We start from the raw sequence: 16300 nt of genomic DNA, 5'->3' as shown, positions 1-16300 counted from the left end.
TGCAATCTCCATAGACAAACATTGGCAGTAGAATGGCCCGTACTGGAGAGCTAGTGACTTTCAGTTCATCAAATTTCTGCCCTTCTAGAGCTGCCCCGGTCAACTGTAAGGGCTGTTATTGTGAAGTGGAAAGGTATAGGAGCAACAACGGCTCAGCCGCGAAGTGGTAGGTCACACAAGCTCACAGAACGGGACTGCCGAGTGCTGAAGCGCAGAGCATGTAAAAATCGTCTGTCCTTAGTTGCAACACTCACTACATAGTTCCAAACTGCCTCTGCAAGCAACGTCAGCACAAGAACTGTTCGTCTGGAGCTTCATGAAATGGGTTTCCATGGCTGTGCAGCCGTGCACAAGCCTAAGATCACCATGCACAATGCCAAGCGCCGGCTGGAGTGGTGGAAAGCTTGCCGCCGTTGGACTCTGGAGCAGTGGAAACGAGTTCTCTGAAGTGATGAATCACGCTTCACCATCTGGCAGTCAGACAGACAAAACTGGGTTTGGCGGATGCCAGGAGAACGCTACCTGCCCCAATGCATAGTGCCAACTGTAAAATTTGATGGAGGAGGAATATTGGTCTGGGGCTGTTTTTCATGGTACGGGCTAGGCCCCTTAGTTCCAGTGTAGGGAAATCTTAACGCTACACCATACCATGACATTCTAGACTATTCTATGCTTCCAACTTTGTGGCAACAGTTTGGGGAAGGCCCTTTTCTGTTTCAGCATGACAATGCCCCTGTGCACAAAGCGAGGTCCATACAGAAATGGTTTGTCGAGATCTGTGTGGAAGAACATGACTGGCCTGCTCAGAACCCTGACCTCAACCCCATCGAACACTTTTGGGATGAAATGGAACGCCGACTGCGAGCCAGGCCTAATCGCCCAACATTAGTGTCCGACCTCACTAATGCTCTTGTGGCTGAATGGAAGCAAGACCATCCCGCAGCCATGTTCCAACAACTAGTGGAAAGCCTTCACAGAAGAGTGGAAGCTGTTAGAGCAGCAAAGGTGGGACCAACTCATATTAATGCCCATGATTTTGGAATTATATGTTCGACGAACACATGTCCACATACTCTTGGTCATGTAGTGTATGTAACACCATGAGAAGTATTAAACAACCATCATCGGGGAAACATTTAAGAGCGTGGCTGTTTGACATTCAGATTTACACACGAGAGGCAAGTGCTCAGCTACCATGGGAAAGAGCCCATGAGAAATCACTAACTAACCAAAATGAGGCCACAAGGAGTGACAGTGAGGTACAAACCAAGGGTCCCATAACCCTTTGTGTTCATGTAAGATTCAATAACTCACTGAATCCTCTCCCTGTAAAAGTATAAAGCAGAGCCGAGCGATTCAGCCCTCCGTCCCATAAGGGATGACACCCCTGAAGAGAGGACCGGGACACCCTGTACCGTCTAGCAGGTCCATCTCCGGGCTCCTACTGCAGTCCGTCTGTCCGTCCGTCCAAGGGGGAAGCCTGCTGAGCCGCTGGCATAGAGCCCGATCCGACCACGGCGTTGTTCCCTTTCCTGGGGTCAACCAGCGCTCACATTATCTGGAGCCCGCCATGTTTAGCCACGGTAGGTTAATTTAGCTGCCCTTCTCCAGGGAAACCCATCAGACAGTCAGGGCCGGACTCACGGAAATATGTGTACATCATTATAGTTTACAGCCGGTCTTCACTCTCTAGTTTACTACGTGATCAGTCAGACTATCTGCTCATTACCTGCATAACATTGACCTACCTATCCTACCACGTATTTTGGTGGTTAGGCTATATATTGACTGAAGGAGAGGCAGTTGGCCCATGGTGTCTGAGTTTACGCTTGTCTGTATATAATGTAGGTCCCTAGAAAATCTGTTTTATTTTTTTTGCCTGATTCCGTATTCTCAGTTTAGTTTTTCAAGGTTTCTCTTTTCAAACTTTTCTTCAGGTTTTCACTCTCAAAATCAAACTTTTTTTATATAGAAAAACAACAAAATTGGATGTTCTAAGTCCACAACAATGCTTAAACCACATCAGGAGACCACTTTAGGTCTGTGACATTGTTTATAAATGTAGATTTTGGGGTGTAGCACATAGCAAGAGGCTATTATTTAGTGTTATTTTTGTAGTGTATGTGATGGTATTTGATTTATTTCACCTTTATTTAACCAGGTAGGCCAGTTGAGAACAAGTTCTCATTTACAACTGCGACCTGGCCAAGATAAAGCAAAGCAGTGCCACACAAACAACAACACAGAGTTACACATGGAATAAAAACTCACTAGATTGATGCAAATAATCCATTTAAGCATAGGTTACTTTGTAGTTAACATTTAATTGAGAAGGTTTTTTGGAAAGCCTTTCCATCTACCAGAAGACTTTTCATTAGCATCATCGCTAACGACTATACGAAGTGGTAGACGCCCTCACTGCGCATACACAGATGGGGAATTCTCGTTTAACTCTTCAGAAAGTTGCAGGAAATACATATCACTGATGTATTCTGTTCATGTCTTATGTATGATAAGCTTGCTCAAATTAATTAATTTTCAAAACATTTAGTTGATTCCCTACTAAGTTCAATAAAACAATTTATATGGTTGAATTCTGTTTTAATGTCCATCGCCGTTCTCCGCATCACAGATTTTACAGGGCCCTAGTAATAAGAACTCCTCTCATGTTCTGATGGTTGGCTTACATTGGATGATGATTGCTGCCCGGTGCTCCATTCATGTCCTGCAGTCTATCTCATCATTGGCTTCTCTGCTGCCATTGTCTGGTTATCTCTGTAATTTCAGTGGTTTTATCTTGGGTCCGCTGTGCTCGGCTGTAATTCGGTCTGTTCTATATTTTACATGTATAAGTGTAGTGTTGTTTTCCTGCTGTATTGATGGCTAGGTTTAATGGTATGCTTACAGAAGGCCCGTTGGTTTTCATGTCCCGGTCAGAGGGACATTACTGCAAGTTCTGGTGTTCCGTGATGTGTCATTTCTCTACCACAGTCAGACAGGCCTACTGTGTCACCGGCCTCCTCTCTCTTCCCTCTTCCTCTCTCCCAGTTTACATTTGGCTATATGAGACTCACCATTACCCTTTCTCACTGGGACTCCCTGTAACGTTTTAACTGTTCATGGCCATCTCCTGTAGCTTTGCTCCGCTGCAGCTGTAAAAATACAGAAAATTACCAGCTTTGAGAGTCCATTTCTTTTGTTTAAATCATCTACTTTTGAGAAACACACTATGTAGCTAGTTTTCAGGACCCAGCGTATGTCGTTCTGTCCGTATTTGGTTGTAAAAGAAGCCAGACCTGAATAGTGATATCACAGAGTGCTGTTACCTGATTCGTACAACTCCTCACCCCCTCACAGCACCTCACACCCCGACATTCTCTCTCTCACACTTCTCTGCCTGTAAAGAATTAATTAGATCACTGGAGCTAGAGCGGGTGTGCAGAGCGAGGTGTTGTGGACCCTTTGAGGCCTGTGGTGTGTGTGATGACTGGCATACAGTGTCTGTGTGAGACTGACTGAGAGAGATGCATACCAGATGTTTGAGTAATGAGGTGGGTTTCACTGGAACGGAACACATTCCCAGGGATGTTTGCTGGAAGAAATTCTTCCTCGTCTGTCGAGCATGTTCTCCCTTCCCATCCCCCAAGAGGGTTTAGATTCGGTTGAGACCTATTTTTCTCCCTCCTCTCCATCTTAATGGTGTAATTTTCATTAAACCCAGAAACCCTTTGTGTGTGCTGAGTGTATCAGTAAACACCATGTGTAGATGTTTGTGTTTCACACTGTGGTCTGTGATTTGTGTGTTTAATTCAGTCCATGGCACTCTTAAAGGGTGTTCTGTTCCCTCTCATACGTTGTTTCAGCTCAGCCCTAAATTTATTTAGGAGTCAGGTTATGTTTCACATGCAGTGTAAGCACTGTGGTTCTCCCTGTGTTTAGCTGTGGGTGGGTGGGGAGGGGCAGATGAATAGCGGTGGTTGTAGATTCAATGGCTTAGGCTGCTGTCTGCCCCTATGGGCCTGCCTTTGTTTATTTGTGTTAACAAAGTAAAGTCTGGACACACCTGCATGTGAGCGGGTCTCTGTAGAGAGAAGACACACAAACGGCCTCGGGGCCCACCAGACATGAGACAGATTTCATCTCTCAAAGATCTGAAATCGACTCACATGGCAGCTATGGACGGCTGTCACACCGCAGCTGGCGTCTATGGGGATGGTATTGAACAGCGCTGGTAGTGAGCATAGTGGGTGGATTTTGATCAGTGGGATGTGACCGGGATGGCCCAAAAAATACATAGACCAAATACACAAAGGTAATTGAAGTACAATAGAAAGGCCATTATTGCCTGTGGCTGTGTCTGTACTGAAGGGGCTGAGTAAGTGACTGAGTGTGTGTCGGTGGCTCCAGACACCCAGGTGGCCGTTCATCCAGGCCCAGTGGAGGGTGTTTAAGTGGCTCTGCCTCATTGCCTCAGCAGCCCCTCCATGATTCTCACTGGGGATCTGCCCAATCTACTGCTCTGCTGCTGCAGGCTGGCTGCTGTGGGGAAGAGTATGCCCCTCCCTTTTAATAGTTCATATTGAATTAATGTGCGAATGCCCTATGATTCAGCATGTCGCCAACAAGTGCCCATATGCACTATCGTCAAGTTACTTTCTTGATTGAGTTGCTGTTAATCAACTACTATAGCTATAAAGCATGTTGATGTGGGTCTATTTTCTGGAGCGGAACAGGAGAGTTCCTCATGTCATTGAGTCATCACCTGGTTGTCAGCTTATGATCAGTACACACACTCAAATGTGGAGATATAGGGTCTGGCACAATCCAGTCTGGCTAAAGATATATGTTCATGTGTTTTCTCTATCACCTAAAAGTCACATTACTTGTCTTACATTACACATTATAAAAGAAATGCTCTTGCTGCTTATGTAATGTAGCCAGGGCTATCCATATCCAAGATGGAGCGCTTTTCGATTCAGTTCCCTGAGCAGCAGTGTATCACTTCAGCCCTGCACAAACCTCTCCCTTGGCTGTGATGTAACCACACGATCACAACAGCCTGTCAGTGTGTAATATGTGTCTATCTGCAACGATTAAAAATAACACCTCATTGTCCTCTTCTCTTTCAGTCCTCTGTGCCAAAAACCTGGTGAAGAAAGATTTCTTTCGTAAGTAACCCAGTGAAAGCTGTGTTTCTGATCCTCGACTCCATGTTAAATGGCTTTATAGTTTCATAGTCAGGGGGCTTGAGGGCTTTGATGTCTGCAGTGTGAGATATGTATTCCCCGTGAGAAATGTGAAATGTGGGTCAGTTTGAGCTGATAAAAGAGGGCCTGCTGCCAGCTGCTAGAGTTCCCTACCAGCAGAACGCCATGCTAACACACTTAACCAACCACTACAATACACCAGCAAAGAGGAAAGGGTTAGTAGCCTGTAATGTTACTACTGATATGTTTGTGGGGAGAAAGATGAGCTCACCACGTCACAATGATGTAGCTTATTATGAATATTATTATCAATGTTATATATATATATATATATATTATCAATAAACTAGGACTATTTTATTCCCTTTGTTTCATTCACATTTCATGCATTGAGTCACACAGGTCTGAAATATCTCTTAAGGATCGAACCCTTTTTTCAATTTTCGCCTAAAATGACATACCCAAATCTAGCTACCTGTCGCTCAGGACCTGAAGCAAGGATATGCATATTCTTAATACCATTTGAAAGGAAACACTTTGAAGTTTGTGTAAATGTGATATTAATGTAGGAGAATATAACACATTTAATCTGTTAAAAGATAATACAAATCGTTTTTTTCCATCATCTTTGAAATGCAATGAAAGGTCACAATGTATTATTCCAGGTTAGATGCAATTTCGATTCTGGCCACTAGATGTCAGCAGTGTTTGTGTACATTTTTAGACTGATCCAATGAACCATTGCAGGATGTTCAAAATGTTGTATTAAGTCTGCCCAAATATAATTGGGGCAATTCTGTAGAGGTTAAGTATGGGATATCAATAAAACGTTTATACCGTCATTTAAAGCTAGTGCATTTCAGAGTGAAACAGCACAGCATTTCAGTGTGTGCTAGGTGTCCATAGTGGCTCCAGTGTTTGGGTGTGTTTGGGTCAGGCTGTCATGGAGAGTGAGTGTGTTAAGGTCCCTCACTCAGGTGGTTTCTCTGGTGCCCATTCCTCCCATTCCAGCACTCAGGGGCTGAGTAAACACTCACTCAGTCAGGGCCTGGGTGGAGAGAACTCTGCCTTGTGTGGCAGCAAGGCAGGCTTGTCTCTGTGGGATAGTGTGTTTATGTATACGGAGAGAAGTATTTCTAAGTGCAGTTTGTTTTGTTTGTGTGGGCCTGCATGGCATATGTGTGTGTGTGTGTCTGTGAGCTTGTGTGTCCACCACACCCAGGCTATGTGCAGGTAAATGTCATCCAACAGGTCCCTCAGGTCTGTCTATTAGTGTCAATGTCATGTCCACCCGTATCTCTAGATATCTGTCACTCGGCTCAGGTTCAGTCACACTATCAGATTCACACATCAGCCATTCCTAGACTGTCATAGAATGTTATTCTTCAAAAGTAGTTTTCTTCAGATAACCTCTTTTCCCCCTTTCAGAAACCGGATAGTCTCACTTCCATCAGCATAATGAAATCATCAAATAATGATGGAGTGATGCCTGTAACATTTTCTCCTAGTACAGCCTGTCCTTGGCCAGGCCAGTGTGCTGAGGCAGAGTGTGTGTGTGTGTGTTCCCCTGCAGGCCTCCCTGATCCCTTTGCCAAAGTGGTGGTGGACGGCTCAGGACAATGTCACTCCACAGACACCGTGAAGAACACCCTCGACCCCAAGTGGAACCAGCACTACGACCTGTGAGTCCCCTCATCACTCAACCCACATAATGGATAGCGCAGAGCTTGCGCTTGACATACCATCCATATAGAAGCAGCTGTGACTAGATGTGAAACTGTGTATCTAACAGAAACCTTATCTTAACCTGCTGATTTAGTAATGAACCAGCATTCTGCTGAACTGCGGCCCCTCTCTATAACTATCACCAGTGCCCTCTATGCTATATCTACACCAGTGGAGGCTGCTGAGGGGAGGACAGCGCATAATAATGGCTGGAACAGCGCGACTGGAATGGCATCAAACACATGGAAACCATGTGTTTGATGTATTTGATACCATTCCACCATTCCGCTCCAGCCATTACCATGAGCCCGTCCTCCCCAATTAAGATGCCACCAACTTCCTGTGATCTACGCATTCCCTCACCCAACTCCAATGTGCCAAGTGTACATCAGGGATGTGTCACACATTGATTCTGCAGGATCTGAATGCCTTACAGTAAGCTGTGTTTATGTCTGTCCTCGCACTTATCTGTAGGCCAGCAATGACAATTCCACTGGGGTAGTTAACGTGAAAAAGAAAAACATTTACCTTTTGGGCAGAAATATGTGCATGTCTTGTTGCATCCATGTCGCTTTTCCCAAAGACTGCTTGTCTTGTGAAAACAACCTGGGGAGTGAAAGTTTCCAGTATTTGCCCAGTGTTTATCCAGCCGTCACGCGTAGCTAACAGAAAGAGGAAGCACATGTCTCCGTTTGTTTGGTTGCTCAGGATACCAGACCCTCTCCCAACATGGCTGTTTAATTAGCTGTTCATGTCCCGTTTGACAGGAGGGAAACATAGCCCTCAGTCAGTCAGTCAGTCAGTCCCACTGTGGAGGAGAGAGAGTGCTGGACACGGTGATGGATGGGAGGACATCGACCTGAGTGCTCCCAAGACGGAGCCAAACGCACGCACACACACCTCTCCATTTTTTTTTTTTTTTCACTTGGAACCTGCCTGTGTTTCTTCCTGTTAATGACTATGTTAAACCTTTAGGTGCCCTCCCTCTGTGTGTCAGGGTTAAGGATTACTACTCCATGCTAAGGCACATGGACTCTCCTCAGTGTGTGGAGTCTAATTGACTGAGGGTAGCTGAGCACACTCACACATATTCAAATGGTGTCTGAAACACCTGGTGCTCACGCTCAGCAGAGCCAGAAAAGCCTTTGCTTAGTTGGCACTGAAGCTTTTTTCCATTGGTTGTATGTGCACAGCATGAGGAAGTGTATGTGCTCATGGCAACATTGACACGTCAGGGCCTCCTCAGTGGTGCTGTCAGTGGTCAGACCAACAGACTGGCCCGTGACCGCTGACCCCAGCCAGCATTGTTGCGGAAGTGGCCTGTATGCCAAGGATAGCAGACTGTGTCTCGCTGGCAAACTGCCTCTCCTCGACTCCTATCCAGCCCAGTTAAAGTATGTGGAGCAGACAGACTGGACTGTAATACGGCTCTGTAGCCCTATTAGGGACAAACCAGGGGACAAACCTATCAGTTTCTTGTTCAGCACGCTTCAAACTACATTTATAGTAAGAAGTATAATATGTTAATGAATATGTCAAATAACATTTTATTTGTCACATGCTTCGAAAACAACAGGTGTAGACTAACAGTGAAATGCTTACTTACGGGCCCTTCCCAACAACGCAGAGAGAAAGAAAATAGAGAAATAATAGACAAATAAAACACGTAATAATAAATACACAATGCATAACGATAACTTGGCTATACACATTATAGATATGTACATAGGTAGAAAGTGACTAGGCAACAGGATAGATAATTAACAGTAGCAGCAGCGTAAGTGATGAGTCAAAAGAGTTAGTGCAAAAAGGCTCAATGCAGGTAGTCCAGGTAGCTGCTGGTTAACTATTTGTCTTGGGGGTAGAAGCTGTTCAGGGTCATGTTGGTTCCAGACTTAGTTCATCGGTACCGCTTGCCGTGCAGTAGCAGAGAGTCTATGACTTGGGCGACTGGAGTCTTTGACGATTTTGAAGGCCTTCCCATGACTGGCAACTGCTTGGCATCCGACCGCAATGTGCTACAGGGGGTAGTGCGAATGGCCCAGTACATCACTGGGGCCGAGTTCCCTGGCGTCCAGGTCCTGGATGGCGCCTTGCAGTCGGATGCCAAGCGGTGGTGCAGCTGTATAACCTTTTGAGGATCTGAGGGCCCATGCCAAATCTTTTCAGCCTCCTGAGTGGGAAGAGGTGTTGTCGTGCCTTCACGACTGTGTTGGTGTGTGTGGACCATGATAATTCCACCACTCCACTACAGCCCCGTGGATGTGGATGGGGGCATGTTTGGCCCTCCGTTTCCTGTATTCGGCCCTCCGTTTCCTGTTTTCTGGCACCATACTGCCAGATCTCGGACCTCCTCCCTATAGGCTGTCTCATCGTCATCGCTGATCAGGCCAACCACCGTCGTGTCGTCAGCAAACTTAATGATGGTGTTGGAGTTGTGCGCGGCCATGCCATGCAGTAGCGGGCGAACAGGGAGTACAGGAGGGGACTAAGCATGCACCCCTGAAGGGCCCCCGTGTTGATGGTCAGCGTGGCGGATGTGTTGTTGCCTACCCTCACCACCTGGGGGTGGCCCGTCAGGAAGTCCAAGATCTAGTTGCAAAGGGAGGTGTTCAGTCCCAGAGTCCTTAGCTTAGTGATAAACCTGGAGGGCACTATGTTGAACGCTGAGCTATAGTCAATGAACTGTATGCATGGTTCAGTGTTGCTTGCCTCGAAGCGAGCATAGAAGGCATTTATCTCGTCTGCTCACGTCACTGGGCAGCTCGTGGCTGGGTTTCCCTTTGTTCCCCGTGATAGTTTGCAAGCCCTGGAGCATCCAACGAGCGTCAGAGCCGTTGTAGTAGGATTCAATCTTAGTCTGTATTGACAAACTTCCTGTTTGATGGCACGTTGGAGGTTGTAGCAGCTTTTCTTATAAGTGTCCGGAATACTGTCCTGCTCCCTGAAACCGGCAGCTCTAGCCTTTAGCTCAATGTGGATGTTGCACTTATTAATGATGCCGGTGACTGATGTGGTAACCTCCTCAATTTTTTGGGATGAATCGCCAAGCATATTACAGCCTGTGCTAGCAAAACAGTCCTGTAGCTTAGCATCTGCTTCGTCGGACCACTTCCGTATTGTGTACGTCACTGATATATAATGATGAGATGTTAATTAATCTCCTATACCTTCATAGATACAAGTATTGGGATGAAAAGACACATGCACAATGTTGTGTTCCCATAGCCTGGCCCAGGCCCTTGTCCCTCTCTTTCCCATCTCTGCAGCTATGGGGACAGGGGGAACAGGTGGCGGTAGTGTCCCCAGGACCCAGCTGGTCCTATCCTGCCTGCTGAGGAAGTATGACAGCCTGGCCTGCCTAGCACCAACTGCCATGCAATATGCCATATACTGTAACTAAACCAACCAGAGACATAACATAGAGATGGCCTAAGAGGAGAAACTCTTATCTTATCTTATCTTACAAGTAATCATATTATCTGAGAGTTTGGTATGTTTGGCATGTGTATAGTGTATGTAAACATACTGTATCTTGTTTTGGAAAGCTTAATCCAATATCTAGTCTACTGCTCTTATTATAAGATACAATAATCATATCCAGATCTGTGTTGGATTTAATAATTCCCCCCTACAAATCAGTCCTGCATTCTAATGCTCTCAGATAGCACCCCAGACAGGCATTTGGCTTCTACTCAAAATGTCCAGACATCTTACTCACAGCCCCATTGTTTCACATCCCTTTAGTTTCGGTAAGCAGCATGATAATTATAGTGGGATGCAGTCTGCTAACTGTATGGATGATTAGTTTTACACTGAGGAAGGGAACTGGGCAGAACAGATGTGCCACGTCAGGTTCACGTAGTGTGAGTTTAATACCCAGGCCTCGACTGACACACAGTACCTAAGAGTGATAACAGAGGCAGTCAGGGAGTAATGTCATGGTTCAACTGTTCACTCTCTCCTTCTTTTCCTCACTTACACTATCCCTCTTTCTATCTCTCTTTCAGCCTCTCCTCCTCCCATTTCTCTCTCCTTCTCTGGGTGATTTTGGGTTGAAGGGCTGCCTTTGGATGAGTTATGACTCACAGGCGGAAAATCCCTCTCAGACACCTCCTGACTGTGTCCTTGTGGGGACGCAGCCCGCGGTGACAGGCAGCCCCGAGCGGATGTGTGCCTCCCCAGCGGGGACATCCAGGCAAAGACTGGCCTGTTGGAACAGTGCATTCACACGGGCTTTAGTAACATCTACAGTACATTGTTAGTGACTGGTCTCTCTCTTCTCTCCTCAGATATATTGGCAAGTCTGACTCCATCACCATCAGCGTGTGGAACCACAAGAAGATCCATAAGAAGCAGGGGGCTGGCTTCCTGGGCTGTGTACGCCTTCTATCCAACGCCATCAACCGCCTCAAAGACACCGGCTGTAAGGACTACCTGATTGAATTAGTGTGCGTGTGTGTGTATTTAATGCTGTGAGGTAATGTCTGTGTAGTGACCCATTGTCTGTCCCACAAACGGAGTCACAGGCTAGCGGAGTCACAGGCTAGCGGAGTCACAGGCTAGCGGAGTCACAGGCTAGCGGAGTCACAGGCTAGCGGAGTCACAGGCTAGCGGAGTCACAGGCTAGCGGAGTCACAGGCTAATAATCCCCTTCTCCTGTCACAGTGACACATTGAGCTGTACCCTCACAAGTGCGCACACTGTCTCCCTATTCCTGACAGGGCACAGACCAGGTTGTGAGAGGGGTCACATTCTGCAGTGCCAGAACAGGAAAAGACAATCAGCATCAGCCCACAATCACTGTAAACGTGTCATGTCAGAAGCGAATGGCTAAATGAGATTGAGGCTTGGCGCTCCAAGCCAACGCAGCAGTGGCAGCCAGACAGGGACCCAGTGATGGCTTTACCAAAGGGCCTCCCCCTCCCACTGTATGTATACTATGCTGATAGGCCTGCTATGGTCTTGTAGATGGAAAAAGGACAAAATCCCACTGCTTTTTCTAGAAGCCCCTGACACTTGTTTTCCTTGAAAACCCGAACCCTGTGCGTCAGCTGTGAGTAGTTTGCCTCTGCATTTCCTCTCATTCCCCCCTCCTCACGCCCTCCACCCTCGTCTGTCCCATAGACTGGCAGCATGCATGCGCCACAGTGACTAACCTCGGTTTATCTCGGTCGGCAAATCTAGACAACCGGTCATTTCACTCAGACATGCATAATTGTACAGCTATTTAAATGTAAGCATAGATTTGTTATGTCCCTCGGTTGTGGTCTTATTCAAGTGTATGTTTGTCATTCTTTTGCTTGTGCTTTTTGCAGCTGGTCCACTGTGTCCTGTCCACAGGCGTTTTAGGGGGCTTTGGGTTTGTGTGTGCACGCTCATTGCCCCAGTCTTGTAATGGTTTGACCGACCATGTTTTGGTCCCTGTTTAGTCTAGACGTACATCCTGAGCTGATCTGCATGACACTCAGACAACAGTGAACAGATAGTGGCATTTCTCATATCTGCAGGCAACGTGGTATTCCTGATATTTCTTTGGTCCTTTTTTTTGCTTTGTTTTTCAGCCTGGGCTGAGAACGTAGACAAAGAGTTTCCAGACATTGGCAGGGGTTCATGTCCATGTTCAGTCTGGGTGGAATAGTGCCGGCTTTGTGCAGAGATTTGTCAAATGTTTGACCTCTGTAGTGAACTGCAGGCTGCTCGGTACCGATGCTCAGTGATTTTTTTTTACGGTCCATGGCCACTCCACAGACCATCTGTTCCAGTGCATATCCCATACCCAGCCTCCAAGGGAGGGGGGAGAGAGAGGAATTCACTGTGGGTGATGTAAATGATACAGAGCAAAGGGACTTGTCTGCGGGGACAAAAACCCTCCCAACACATGCTAGTTTACATGTCTCTCAGACAGTGATCGATCCCCCTTTCCTCTCTCTCCTCTCTTCTTCCCTCTACTCCTTCCCCTCTCTCCTCCACAGATCAGAGATTGGACATGAACAAGCTGGGCCTCAATGACAGTGACACAGTGAGGGGTCAGATAGTGGGTGAGTACAGCAGTGACCAGCAGGCCACACAGACTTTCACCACACACTCACGTACATTCACGTAACACTGTTATGTACCTGAAGTGTTACCACTCCATTATTAGAACCTCAGGCTAACCACAGTTGTTTTTATAATGCTGATAAGACCTCACTACACCACCACGCATAGAAAGAGAACTAGGAAAGAGAACAAGAAACCCTCCCAACACCATGTAGGCTCCCTCCAGTAACCTGAGCCTGCAGGGGGACTTATTTTCCCAGTGATTCGTTGGTGTGTAAAGCGTTGAGCGCTGCCCCTGAGCGTGCCGTGCCTCTGACACCAGGCTCGATGAGCGCCTCCCTCTGACTTCAGACGGCCCACACTTCCATCTGCACAACAGGGCATGGTGACAGACAGTCACAGCACCTCTGACCCACCAACATGGGCACTGAACAGCCTGGGTGGTGGCAGAGAGGCCAGAGTTAGCTAGCTACAGTAGACATAGAGTCTAGCATTGATACGTGCCCTCCACTCACTTCTTGGGTCCTTTCCAGAACTGGGATTTGGGACTGGTCAGACCACTGTCAGAGTGCAGACGGCTGGTACTTCTACTTCCAGACACGATCATCTTGTCACCCACAAGAGGATTTGACAATGTGATCCTCTTAAAAATGGATTCCTCATTTAGCCCTAAATAACATCATTACAGTATTGCATTACAGCAATTCACAGTTTTAAAATAGTTCCTCTTTAGTCTCTGGTATGAGAGGACATGAACAGAGTGAGATTCTACCACCCAATCATTCTCCTATGTGTATCTGAATGTGTCTGTGTGTCCAAAGTGAGCCTGCAGTCCAGAGACAGGATAGGCACAGGAGGCCCAGTGGTGGACTGCAGCCGTCTGTTTGACAATGACCTGCCAGACGGGTGAGTACCATACCCACCAACACACCACAACTCCATTTAACATTTGTCCGTACTGGACAGTGGACCCACTATCACCACATCATACCCTCACAGCAGGGCCAGTCTGAGCCTATGATAACCACACTGCCCCACAACCAAAAGTGTTCCAGACAGCATGTGGTGTGGTGTCCCAGACTCCAATCTAAGTAGCCAGAGGCTCTGCTGTTCAGACACTTCACCAGCTTAGCACGACTGACCTCACCACTGAGCCAATGATGTTGGCTGGGGTTAGGGAGTCTAGTCTGGGGTTGGTGTGCGCCAGAGGAATTGGGTGAGCAGATGGGAGACTGTGTCCTATTAGCTAGCAAGACGCTCTGTGGGGAATATCTGGGTCATGTTTAGTAGGGGGGAAATGTTTTGAAACAGTGAAACAGGAGGTACTACCTGAACTTGGTTGCCCTCAATGTCCACTCACTGCTTTGTATGTGTTTGTATCTGCTGCATCCAGCTGGGAGGAGCGGAGGACTGCGTCTGGCCGAATCCAGTACTTGAACCACATCACACGCACCACACAGTGGGAGAGGCCTACCAGGTGAGTCAGCCTGGCCTCAAAGTCTTTATGTAACATAGTAAATGTAAATCTGTGACACTCAAATTAGTATGATATGTTTGGTATGATGACATAAGACACAAGGTTACTGAAGCCAAAACACTAAAGGAGGAAGGTTGGTCGGGTAGGATGGGTGGGCGTATATAGCGAATGTCTAGCAACCCAAACTTTAGCATTTTTGCTAATTAGTAACTACTTAGCATATTAGCTAATCCTAACCTTAATTCTTAACTCCTAGCCTAGCTAACATTAGCCCACCCTCCCTGTCTGACTGTGATCTCCTCCTGTTCCCTGTCTCTCCCAGGCCTGCGTCGGAGTACTCCAGCCCGGGCCGGCCTCTCAGCTGCATCGTGGATGAGAACACGCCCATCCTGAGCACCAACGGGGCCACGCCCACCATTCCGTGTGTCCCGTCCAGCGACCAGCGGGCCCAGGAGAGACGCGTCCGCTCCCAGAGACACAGGAACTACATGAGCAGGACACACCTCCACACACCCCCAGACCTGCCTGAGGGATACGGTTAGTGGAAAGAGGATTCTAACACACAATATGGACACACCGGACATACACAAACATACACACAATCACACTATAGGACTACCACTTCGGTTCCCACAGCCAGACTAGACTGGAGCATTCTGTATTATGAACATCCTCTATGACAGACATGTCTCCTTCTGTTTTAAGACCGGTGTCGTCATTGCAATGCCTCGGTGTTAACTGCCTCCCTCCTCCTCTCTTCAGCCCAACGCTCAGCTGAATCATCCTGCTAATCTATGTCCCTATTCAGTCCCAACAGCACAGCCACCATGACTCTGCAGCGCAGCATAAGCAGCCTGACAGGCCCCATTTTAAAAAAACTAATTGAATCGATCTAGCAGTTAAAGGCTGGCGGCAGCCGCTCACTCCTTCCCCTCCTCTCTCCTTCTTCACATGCAGCCCATGGGCGGCTGCTTGATATTCAGACACTGTGTAGTCTTGCTGAGGATTTAGGAGTGCTGGCCAGAGGAGTAAATCACAGCAGCCCAGCCCAGCTCTTCAAGATTAGGAGGGTGCTGTCTCTTTTTGGGCCAGCTCCTCTGAACCGCTGTTAGCAGCCCCAGTGGCGGGCCAAGGTCGACCAAGAAGTGTCACTCTGTGTCGAATGCGTTGGGCGCATCGGTGCTCAGCGGGGAGGGGGGAAGGTGGAAGTTATGTACACATATGTTAGAGAGGCAGGGCGGTGGGTCCTAAGGAATGCCAGAGAAGAGCTTCCAAGCTCATGGAAATATCTCCGTCAAGCTGTGATGAATGAGCTCACCAACACACAGACAACCATCTTCTCCCCCTGTCAGCCCCGCAACTGGGATCCAAACTGACTCAATCCCTGCTTTTATCTCCGTCTGTGTGATCTCTCTTACGCTTCCACACACGCTCGGATCAAGATACGCACGCACATTGACGCACCAATAACAATCCTCACAGTGGAACAAATGTATAACTAACAGCTTTATTTTTCTTATCATCCACTCACATCTCTCACTCATCTCTCACTCGCTCACTCATCTCTCACTCGCTCACTCATCTCTCACTCGCTCACTCATCTCTCACTCGCTCACTCATCTCTCACTCGCTCACTCATCTCTCACTCTCTCGCTCATCTCCCACTCTCTCGCTCATCTCTCTCTCACTCACCTCTTACTCATCTCACTCTCACTCATCTCTCTCTCATCTCTCACTCTCACTCATCTCTCACTCATCCACTCTCTCACTCATCTCGCACATGTGTGTACTTGTCTGTAACCATTGCTCTGTACCTCTTATACCTGTATGAGTAGCCATGCTATTGTTC

At 47.3% G+C, this 16300-nt stretch overlaps 1 protein-coding gene across 2 annotated transcripts in view; it reads left to right on the top strand.

The window, feature by feature from the left end:
• Nucleotides 1-16300, top strand: part of LOC120034150 (E3 ubiquitin-protein ligase SMURF2) — a 54774-nt gene that overhangs the window by 20890 nt on the left and 17584 nt on the right. The window contains exons 2-8 of one of the 2 annotated variants that reach the window (XM_038980596.1): nucleotides 5130-5168; nucleotides 6781-6889; nucleotides 11225-11358; nucleotides 12908-12973; nucleotides 13796-13880; nucleotides 14368-14451; nucleotides 14774-14988. In XM_038980596.1, the coding sequence (XP_038836524.1) occupies nucleotides 5130-5168; nucleotides 6781-6889; nucleotides 11225-11358; nucleotides 12908-12973; nucleotides 13796-13880; nucleotides 14368-14451; nucleotides 14774-14988 (732 nt within the window). The remainder of the gene's footprint in view (nucleotides 1-5129; nucleotides 5169-6780; nucleotides 6890-11224; nucleotides 11359-12907; nucleotides 12974-13795; nucleotides 13881-14367; nucleotides 14452-14773; nucleotides 14989-16300) is intronic. The other variant, XM_038980598.1, reaches the window with a different exon arrangement.

The sequence above is a fragment of the Salvelinus namaycush genome, chromosome 41 (genome assembly GCF_016432855.1).
Source record: "Salvelinus namaycush isolate Seneca chromosome 41, SaNama_1.0, whole genome shotgun sequence".
NCBI classification, from domain to species: domain Eukaryota; kingdom Metazoa; phylum Chordata; class Actinopteri; order Salmoniformes; family Salmonidae; genus Salvelinus; species Salvelinus namaycush.
This window is presented reverse-complemented; position numbering and strand designations above follow the sequence as displayed.